The 10,053-nt window shown below is 43.8% G+C and overlaps 3 protein-coding genes across 3 annotated transcripts; all 3 read left to right on the forward strand.

Moving 5' to 3' along the window:
- The first annotated feature begins 769 nt into the window (after nucleotides 1–769).
- Nucleotides 770–4,279, forward strand: LOC131893227 (uncharacterized). Its single transcript, XM_059243204.1, has 7 exons — nucleotides 770–1,012; nucleotides 1,089–1,233; nucleotides 1,396–1,493; nucleotides 1,843–2,293; nucleotides 2,380–2,634; nucleotides 2,707–2,915; nucleotides 3,533–4,279. The coding sequence occupies exons 1-7, from the start codon at nucleotides 875–877 to the stop codon at nucleotides 3,743–3,745; spliced, it is 1,509 nt and encodes a 502-aa protein (XP_059099187.1). The 5' UTR covers nucleotides 770–874; the 3' UTR covers nucleotides 3,746–4,279.
- Nucleotides 4,280–5,639: 1,360 nt separating this feature from the next.
- LOC131893229 (molybdate-anion transporter-like) lies at nucleotides 5,640–8,991 on the forward strand. Its single transcript, XM_059243206.1, has 2 exons — nucleotides 5,640–6,854; nucleotides 7,366–8,991. Exons 1-2 carry the CDS (start codon nucleotides 6,839–6,841, stop codon nucleotides 8,739–8,741), a joined length of 1,392 nt encoding a protein of 463 aa, XP_059099189.1. The 5' UTR covers nucleotides 5,640–6,838; the 3' UTR covers nucleotides 8,742–8,991.
- A 4-nt stretch (nucleotides 8,992–8,995) lies between these two features.
- LOC131893350 (aprataxin-like) lies at nucleotides 8,996–9,919 on the forward strand. The gene has a single exon (XM_059243348.1). It carries the CDS (start codon nucleotides 8,996–8,998, stop codon nucleotides 9,917–9,919), a length of 924 nt encoding a protein of 307 aa, XP_059099331.1.
- The last annotated feature ends 134 nt before the right edge of the window (nucleotides 9,920–10,053 follow it).

The raw sequence follows: 10,053 nt of genomic DNA on the forward strand, positions 1-10,053 counted from the left end.
TGAAGCAATTGCCAAACGTGTCCCTATATTTCATTATTTCAAAGTCGTTGAAATCAAAAGGCCTGGAAGTTGTGCCCTAACTTGGACCTTCAAATTAATACCCTACACCATGCAGGTTTCTAGATTAATTTCAGTTCCTTTGGGTGCTTTATTTTAGCTATCTCTCAGGGTGTGAAGAGACCTGGGCTAAAGTGCAAATAATTTTACATTTGCTCTCTTGTGTGTGGTGTATTGAGGCTCGATATGCACTTTTAGGAAAACCTTGAGCTTTTGCAAGAATGTAATAATTAGAGAACAACTTCTATATTGCAACAAACCAAAAAGATTGGGACAATGCAGTATGCTGTATCTAAAGGAGGTGCAAAAGGTATCTTTTTCCATACATCTTCAAAAGTACCCATGAGCTTTTTCCTCAACCAGAATTCATAATCAAATGCAGAGAATGTCAAAGTTTACACCTTTGAGCCCTCCAATCCATTACATTCTTCCGTTTAACCAGGGTTGCTTTTTGCTCTTTGTTCCAACTTCCCTTTTTTTGTCCTATTGGAATTGGCTGGTGCGTTCACTATCCAAATTGTCTGGCAACCTCTTTATTTTGACAATTTATTTGATCCCATCATTGGCTGCTTTGCCCCTTGTTCTTTGTTTGAGCGCCATCTATGGGTGAAATTCTGAAAATACCATTTACGTTCCCCATTCGTAGCAGTAGTCTCGTCTCTTTGAGGCCTGTGGACCAGCCGACCAGCCGACCGACCGACCGATCGAGCAAGGAGGACTGAGTTGTGAGAGTGTCAAAGAAGGAAGGACGTTTCAGTTACAGAATCAGTGCAGAAGGATCTCGAACTATTAAATCAGGAGCCCTTTGAAAGTAATCATGAAGATACTGGCCTTTAGCCTGGTCTTTAGCGTGGCCTTGGTGTTGGGGGATGGAGTTTTCGAAGGCTTGGAAAGCAACATGGTCCCCTGTCAGGAGAAATGCACTCACACCTTCAACGTCCATACCAATCCTGAAGTATGAGTATTATTGTTTATCATATTTTTCTCCATTTAGTATTCACCGCCCCCATTTTTGTCCGGGTTGCTTTCAGATGGAAGACGAGATGAAGGCGTGTCAGGGTGGGTGCCGCCTCATGTCGGTGATTGCCTCCATGGAGAGCAATCCCTTGCAAATGCTCTTGGAAGGCCAGCAGCAAACCCATGACGTTCCAAAGGCTCATATGGAATGCGATCAGAGTAAGTTTGCACAGATCATGCTGGGACCTCACCTGATGTTAGTAAATAGTAAATGCCAGAGGATAAATGTTTGATATGTGTTCGAAATTGACCTTCTCGTCCCAGCTAAATGTCACTTGAGTTTCAAGGGGTCTGACTGATGGATGTTCAAATGTTTGATAGGTTGTCTCAGCTCCTTCCCTGGAAAAGAGAAGCAAATCTATGCTTGCAAACAAGGCTGTGTCTATGAAATCCCGGCCATCGAATCCCGGCAGAACAAGGTAATCATGACGTTACTCTTAGTACTAGATTGACGCCTTGAACAGGCTTTAAATTGTAATTTTTGTCACATCCGGTTTATGCCACAGTGACTAAGATTATCGATTTTCAACTCGGTGGAACGAAAGGTGCTCACCCTGAAACAATATTTTAAGCCAGATTGTTCAGTTATTGATTCCGCAAGTAAATAAGTAAATGGTTTCCAATTGTCCAAATTCATTTCAATGATATTTGTTCACACACAATCCTTCTTCAATCGAGTTTGACCACGTCAAAAAAAAACCGATTTAGTCCACTTTTGATGCTCTTGAAAGTGCACACACACACCTCCGTCTCATGAATTCCCATTAGATCAAAAGTCCCCTTGCTTCGTTCTTTGGATCGTCCATGAACGGCATGCCCCGGGGCATGCCCGCATTTGTGCTACGGATCCCGAGTTCGCTCAGTTTCAGTAGTAGTCCCCGACAACTCCCGACCAATCCTCAGATCGAGAGTCTCGCCAATGACACCGAAGAGGTCGAGAGTGTTTCGGAGGCATTGAGTTTCTCGGACATGTTTTCGCGCATGCACGAGCAGATGAATAGCATGATGAGCAACATGATGCACGGCATGCCCTCCTTGAGTGGCATGGGCGTGCCCGAGGGAGCGCGAGGCAAGATGGTGGTGGTGAAATCGGGTCCTGGCTTTTCGGAGACCAAGACTTACGATATCAACCCCGACGGATCTCGCACGGAGGTCGAATCCGAGGTCACACACCATGGCCAAGTTGTCAGTCACGAGAACCTCAGAATGAATGATATGAGTAAGTTGGGTGTTGAAAATCCAAGGCGAAGTCTTTCATGCTTTTGGGAATGATTTACGAATGTTTCAATTGTGTTTGGGTCACAGTGAACAAGATGAACCCGATGGACATGTCCAACAATCTGGATGATGACGTGGAAGTATTCGAACCCAAAACAAAAGAGGTCCATGACGAACAAGAGGCCGAGGATGTGGATCGTGCGAATATTGTGGCCGAGATCCAGAACGATCACAAGATCTTCGACTTTGACATCTTCAATCGAAAACCATCCAACTACAAGGACGACTCCTCGTTTGTCCACGGATTCGACTTCAAGCAATTCGAAGAGCCCAGAATGTCGAGTAAAAGACGATGACGAATCAGCCTTCAAGTTGCCTCAGCATCTCCTTATCAACACATGGGTTTCGTTCCAGGTGGTTTGCGACCTTATCACGGCGAGCTCCGATGTCTGGAGGACTCTGAAACCATGAAATGGTCCGATTGGGTGTCCTGCCTTCATATGAGGATGGGATTGCCACGTTGGCTCACGGCAGCCACCATCAGTCTGGGAATCGTTTTCATCATCTGGCTTTGCCTCGTGATTCCTCACAGCGCCCCGAAACAACGTGTTAAAATGACCAAGGTAAGATCAGTAAGAATACACATTTACCCCTCTGACCTTTTGAGAAGTGGGATGAGATCAAACTCTTGACCGACCGTGGGCGTAAACTTAAAGCAACTCTTGAACCCTATTAAAAAGCGTTTTTCATCGCAAAACGAAATGCCTCTCGTTTTGGTTTGCTACGTCTAGAGGCTTACGTGTCAATTTGTCGGTCAAGTCAAGGATTACTCCAGACAGGGTAGAGCCGAGCCATCCTTGGTCAAGTCAAAAGCAAGATTCACCTCTTTTTGATAGTTGATTTATTTTGCCTTTACACTGAAGTATTCTTTCGATTTAAAGCCCACCCCGACCGGCAAACATTGCTGATTTTTTGGAAGTTATTTGGGGCCCAAAAGGTTTTGTGAGGATTTTTTTTTTTCGATTGTCGTGATATCCCTTATTCGAAAGAGAATGTTTGCTTTAGGGTGACTTTTCTTGCAAAGTTCGGGTATTCAGGCGGAACATTTTATTATTTTGAAAATAATGTGGAATCAATGTCGAATCAATACCATCTTGCTCTGCCCAGAGTCTTCAAACACTCTTTTGCGACACTTATCCTAAAAAGTGATGATATCTAATGCGTTCTAACTGGATTCCAGGCTATGGAGGCTGCTCAAAGCTGCGAAAACATCAAAAAGTCCGGATTGATCATCATGGAGTATCCCCCCGCCTACAGCAAGCTGGATTTCCCACCTTCGTACGAAGACCTGCCCAACCTTCACGTGAACTTGCCCGCCCCTGAAGGCGGAGACACCCCGGCTGAGGCTGGAGCCCTGCCTACCAAAGTCCCTTTGGAGAACTCCAAAGTCTAAAAAGAGAGGAAAATGTTTCCACTTGTTAGAAGTGATAAGACGATAACCATTCAGTTAGTTTCATTCATACCACACCTCTTTCCCACCCACACATATTCGCTCGTAATAACTGTTATACAGCAATTGATACCATTGAAACAAGTAAAACGGAAGGATATTAATTCTCAGCCACGTCATCAAGCCAAAAAGAACACGAAATCTGAAAAAAAAAAGAACACCCCCTTATTTCTGAAAGAAATACCAACCCTCCAACGAACGACTTTCTTTTGAGTATTAAGCTACTTATCAGCCGGAACTAGATTTGTTGCTCTCTTTTCCAGTGAAGAGGTCTGGTTTGTATTCAATTTGTATTACACATCAACTCCATTTCATTTACTTGGCTTTTTCATTCATTTTTTGAGCACCCTTTTTGCCATATTTAAAAAACTCCATTTTTAACGTTTTCTTGTGTGATTATTATCATTTTTTTCGTGATTTTCAACGATTTGGCTTCTCATATCTAAGTGTGAAAATACAGAATATTTTTTTCGCTAATGCCCTTTGTGAATATACGTGTTCGAATTGTCCGCGATAAACCTTACAGAAGATGGATTCTCGGTCAAGTGAAAATGAGTGCAAATTATACCAGCATGGTTTTCAATAGCTCATCTTCTGCACTCGTGCATTTGTGAAAGCATGATTCGAAAGATATCGTCATTTTTTAACACATAAACAAAACGAGACTCTCGATTTCAATTTTGGAGAAATGTCGGGAAGCTCAACGCAAATTTTTGGACCACCTTTCATTTCGAGGCTTAAGAATAGATTGGAAAATTTTACTCGAAACCTCGTCAATACGGCATGTGAAGCAAAAGAAATTCAAGAAATATGTAGTGTGGCAACACTGATTTTCAGCATTTTGAGGAGGGAGAATTAAGACCAGCATTGTAGCCAACCTGCACTCTCACTGAATCGTCGACTTTTTTCAAATCCAAATTGCATTCAATTGAATTTCCAACTATCAAGAGCAGGGATGGGAAATCATTAAAGACCATGTTTGACCACCTGGTAGAAAATGGCAGAAATTGGTCGCAAATTAGTGGCAGAAAATGGTAACAAATACAATTTTTCTTAATCACCTTTTTATCATACTTTCATACGTTTTCATTTCTATTTCACGTCTGACTGTAGCCTTGACATGTGGGTTTTTTATTTGCATTGAAGCAAGACACAATTCAAGAAATAACACTTGAGTCTGAATGGAGCTTGAATTTTGCCACAACAATCAATCATGAGCAGGGTTGCCATGAAGCTAATCTATTTTTAGTCAAAATGACCTGAAAATAACTGAGAATGTACGTATGTCTGACAGATTTAAATATCATTCCGAAGTGAATGACAAGATATGCATTCGTTATGACTACACTTTGAAGCTTGTGGATAATAATTTAAATGCTATATACACAAAATACCTCATTTCTCACAATGTTTGGGGAGTTACTCAGATTTATGTTAGCGTAGAAATGTGCACTTCTAAATTTGGATGCATGGATCATGCTATTATTGCCTTATATCATTGGCAATTGTTTTATATTTACATATTGAGCACCGGTGGCCATATTGGACCACCATTGGCTATTTTCTACCACTTTCTGCCACTTTTGCCATGACATGGTAGAAAATGGCAGAAATTCCTTCAGAGTCGAATTTTTCCATCGCTTATCAAGAGAGTGGTGCTACCAAACTCAAAAATGTGTCATTTTTGCGCAGTTCTGTCACTGTACTGAACTCTTGGTTCAATATCAAAAGACTGGTTGCTTCAACAATCCGGGAGACTTTTAAAAATGGCTAATTCAGTCTTTGCCAGGTAAAGGTGGGCTGCGATGTTTGTCCTCCTCAAAATGCTCATCATCAGGATTGCCACACTACATTTTTCTTGAATTTCCTTCACTTAACATGCCTTATATGTGAGTGCATGGAGTATGGCACGGTTAATGACATTTGGGCTTGTGCATTGCCCAATCTGTCCAGCTACAATTTGATTGATTGATTGATTTCATTTCATGAATGATTTTTTCAGCAAATAAGCATATAGTTTTGATACCTTTTGTAAGCGTGTTCTTGAGCATATATTCCTTTGGTCCTTGGTTAGCAGAAGTTTGTTGTCATCAGAAAGTGGACAGGAAATTGGGAAATGAGATTGCTTTTTTTTTTCAAGGCTGAAAAGGGGTAATTTGGCAAAAAAACACTGTCTCTCAAACTGCAGAAATTGACGATCAAGCATTGTCATACTGTCAAACCTACTTGTTTATCTTATCAATTAGGGTCATTTTTCCAAAGCCCGCCCAAGAAGAGGAATTTTATACAAATAGTTTTCAACTGTAAAAAGATAACCCAATGAGCGTCGGTTGTGATGTCGACAACGTTCCGTTTAAGACTTTTTTTAAGCTATTGGGAAATTTGAGAACAAGCCCAAGTTTGACACTTCAGCGTGAGTCAATCAGCCTGAAATATTGGGGTCTTATTTTTTTTTATTTTTAAATAACTTACGAGCTACACCAATGTCAATTTTTTGAAATGGGGTGGTTAAGTCATGAATTGCCCCTCATGGCCAAGGTAACTTTTTTTTGTGAATTTGGTTATCACTCTTGGAAACATAATCCTGATATCCCCCACATTTCAAGAAGAAAAACATATCTTTCCTACATAACTCAACATTCATCTACGATCTGATCCACCAAGTCGGTAGAAATGCCACCAAATACAGAGACTCCAGTGAGTGACAAGCAAATCAATTCTTTTCGCACAAAGCCACAGGTAATCATCGGTCTTGAACAACTGTATGGATTATCCAAGCCAAAGAAATTCGGTCACCCTCTGGCCCAGATAAGAGTTTGAGATTTGCCAGCTCCTCAAGAAAACAAGAAGCAGAAAATCGCCGGCGTTCACCTTTCTGCTGTTCTAATCTGGCGTGTCCATGTCCCGCGCTTCTTCTTAGACGCTCCCTGATCCGAGCTTGGATGCGGGATCTGGATTCGGTTGACGTCATCTCTTGCACTCTCGCTCCATCTCTCTGTCTACTCTGACTCGATCGAGGAGGAAGCTTCAACGTCCATGTCCCCATCCTCAGGTAATCCATCCTTCGGTGTCATGTGTATCAAATCTCACCCTCCTTTCCCGAGATCCGATCAAGGGGCCGTGGATTGACCGACACTTGTTATCGAATCCGCCGTCCCGGGTCATGGCAGAGGTGAAAGAAGGAAGGAAAGAAAGCCCTCAGCCAGCCCTTCCTTCCTTCCTTCACTGCTATTCCTGCATGCATGCACTGTTTCTCGTGTCTGGCCTTAGATCGACGTAGACATGGGATTCGATTTCCTCTGATATGGTTGCCGAGGTGGGAGGGTGTGGAGGGAAAAAGGTTATAAAGGGCCCTGACGACGCTTAATCGGTCTCTTTTTTTTCCCAACCTCAACCCCAACCGTAGCCACATCATTCGTCTTGTTTGAAGGCAACGGCATTAACCATGGTGCACTAGCCACGAGTCCCATTCTTGATATTCTTGATATTCTTGATCCTTTGGTTCTGAGTGCATCGTGTCCAAGACAGCCGAATGATACTTGACATGATTCCATTTATTTCAGTCAGCAACTGGCTCACCATGGATACAGCCTTTTTTGGCGGGTTCTTCGTCCTGGCCGTGATCGCGCTGATCATGAACCTGCGGGCCCGCAACACGGATCATCAGCGCCAATCCGTGTCTAACGCTAATTTCTTGACGTTTCAACGCAGCTTCTTTTTCGTGTACTTCCTGGCCTTGATCGGCGATTGGCTCCAAGGGCCGTATGTGTACAAATTGTACGAGTATTATGGATTCCGGGAATCCCAAATTGCCGTGTTGTACGTGGCCGGATTTGGTTCCTCGGTGGTGTTTGGCACGGCCACGGGCCCATTGGCGGATATGATTGGTCGGAAGAAAATGGCCATTGTCTTTTGCATCTCCTATACCATTTGCTGCCTCACCAAACTCAGTCCCAACTATTGGATGCTCATGTTTGGCCGGATCTTGGGCGGCATCTCGACGTCCATGTTGTTTTCCACCTTCGAATCTTGGTATGTTCACGAACATACGGAGCGATACGGATTCCCGGCGGAATGGATCGGGGTCACCTTCTCCACCACGACCTTTTGGAACGGTTTCTTGGCTATCACGGCCGGGGTGATTGCCAATTTCACGGCTGAAGGCTTGGGTTATGGGCCGGTGGCTCCGTTCGTGGTGGCCGTGTTTCCACTGGTGATCTGCGGCTTTGTGGTGGCCCGCACCTGGCCCGAGAACTATGGGAATCGCACGCATCGCCTGGCTGCCTCCTGTATGGATGGATTCAAGACCATCTTGAACGATCGGAAGATCCTCTATCTAGGGGGAGTCCAGACCATGGTGGAATCCTGCATGTACATCTTCGTGTTCCTGTGGACCCCGGTCTTAAACCCGGCCCATCCGCCCTTGGGCATGGTTTTTGCCTGTTTTATGGTGGCCATCATGATCGGATCCTCTTTGTACAATCTGCTTTTGGCTAAAGGCTACAAAGCCGAGGAGGTGCTCCGATTGTGCTTGGTCATCATCAGCTTGAGTATGGGCGTGTGCTCGTTCACCGGAGGACCCAAAGTCAGTCTGAGCTACACATTCGTCACCTATTTGGCCTTTCTGGTCCTGGAGGTCGGCATTGGCATCTACTTTCCGGCCATATCATACTGCAAGTCCCAAGTGATCCCGGAATCCCATCGAGCCAATGTCATGAATTGGTTCCGAGTGCCCATGAACGTCATCACGTGTGCCACATTGCTTTGCTTGCACATCCCGTGGATCTCCGAGGACAAACGAATCGTCTTTGTGGCTTGCTTTGGATTGGCTCTATCCGGCGTAATTTTGGCCACTAGATTCATTGCGACATTCCAGGAATCCAAGTCCAATTTGATTGTGGATGAGTCCAAGCAGAGCCTTATCGAAAATGGGGACTAAAAAAAAAACAAATACAGAAAATCAATTGTTAGACGAAAGTATCGCTAACGAGTATCCGATGTGATATCGAATACATGACTCTGTAATTATTGAATATGATATGTGATAAATCCTGCCCACCCGCCTTAGCACAATCTTGTACTCTGTACATAAATCGTGAACCCATTGTGATAAAAACCTTGTTTTGAATGTGATTGATGAGTTTATTGTGTTGAATAAATTTGATCATTGTACATTTTGTTCGTTTTAGGACTATGACCTCCATCCCGGTTAAACTCTTTCTTCGGAGCACTAAAAAAGCCCATCCAGACATTCCTCTAAGTCACATGAAGTCGGTAGAGATCGGTCGTAGTCCCCAAACCAAGATCAAAGACACCAAAGTCTCGAAGAAACACTTGAGACTTCTGGCCAATTGTTTCGCCAGAAGTGTTCAAGTCACTCAATTGGGAGCTAATCCCAGTTGGGTCCAAGGATCGATTCTGAAAACAGACGAAACTCGGAACATTGCCCCTAATGATATCCTGGAACTTGGTCAAGATGACCACCGCTACGAGCTGATCATGGAAGCTCCCAAAGCCACGAAAGATCCGTCCCAAACCCATCTTGAGGATCGAGCGCTGGTTCATCCGGGTCATTGGTCAATGGCTTTGATTCGTGCCATCAAAGATGATACTCTCAAACTCTTCGAAGACGACTCGATGGTTGTCATTCGGGATGCCTACCCAAAAGCCCGGCAACATTATCTGGTTGTGGCCAAAGATAGCATTGACTCTTTGAAAGAGATGGATCTCGAGAACGTGGCTCTCTTGGAGCAAATGATAGCCAAGGGCCACGATTTCAAAGCCAAACATCCGGATTTGGAATTCCGACTGGGTTTCCATGCCATCCCAAGCATGGCCCGGCTTCATCTTCATGTGGTGAGTCAAGACTTTGATTCGCCTTGTCTCAAGAACTTGAAGCATTGGAACTCTTTCACCAGCGAGTTCTTCGTGCCCGCAGATGTGGTCTTGGCGAAGATCAAAAGTGACGGCGTGTACCCGCAGATTTCTGGTGAGGAGAGCAAGAAGCTTCTGAGTACGCCGTTGAAATGTCACAAATGCTCCTACAAGCCAAAACATCTACCTGATCTCAAGAAGCATATCGTGTTGAAGCATTACCCTAAAAAGATGAGGGAATAAAAAAAAATATCTCGAGATGCATTGGTTTTCGCTTGAGTTGCATCGGTTTCTTGAAAGCCAGGCCTTGCAATAATTGATAGAGAGTGAAGGCATGTCTGGTCTAAAGATGTTTTTTTTTTGCCTAGAGACCAAGC

Source organism: Tigriopus californicus, chromosome 2, assembly GCF_007210705.1.
Source record: "Tigriopus californicus strain San Diego chromosome 2, Tcal_SD_v2.1, whole genome shotgun sequence".
In the NCBI taxonomy this organism is placed as follows: Eukaryota; Metazoa; Arthropoda; class Copepoda; order Harpacticoida; family Harpacticidae; genus Tigriopus; species Tigriopus californicus.

Excerpts from the sequence above, each read along its gene's own strand:
- LOC131893227 (XM_059243204.1), top strand. The coding sequence starts at position 875 with ATGAAGATACTGGCCTTTAGCCTGGTCTTTAGCGTGGCCTTGGTGTTG. Across the intron at positions 1,013-1,088 it reads ACGTCCATACCAATCCTGAA|ATGGAAGACGAGATGAAGGC; the intron begins GTATGAGTATTA and ends GGTTGCTTTCAG. Across the intron at positions 1,234-1,395 it reads TCATATGGAATGCGATCAGA|GTTGTCTCAGCTCCTTCCCT; the intron begins GTAAGTTTGCAC and ends AATGTTTGATAG.
- LOC131893350 (XM_059243348.1), top strand. The coding sequence starts at position 8,996 with ATGACCTCCATCCCGGTTAAACTCTTTCTTCGGAGCACTAAAAAAGCC.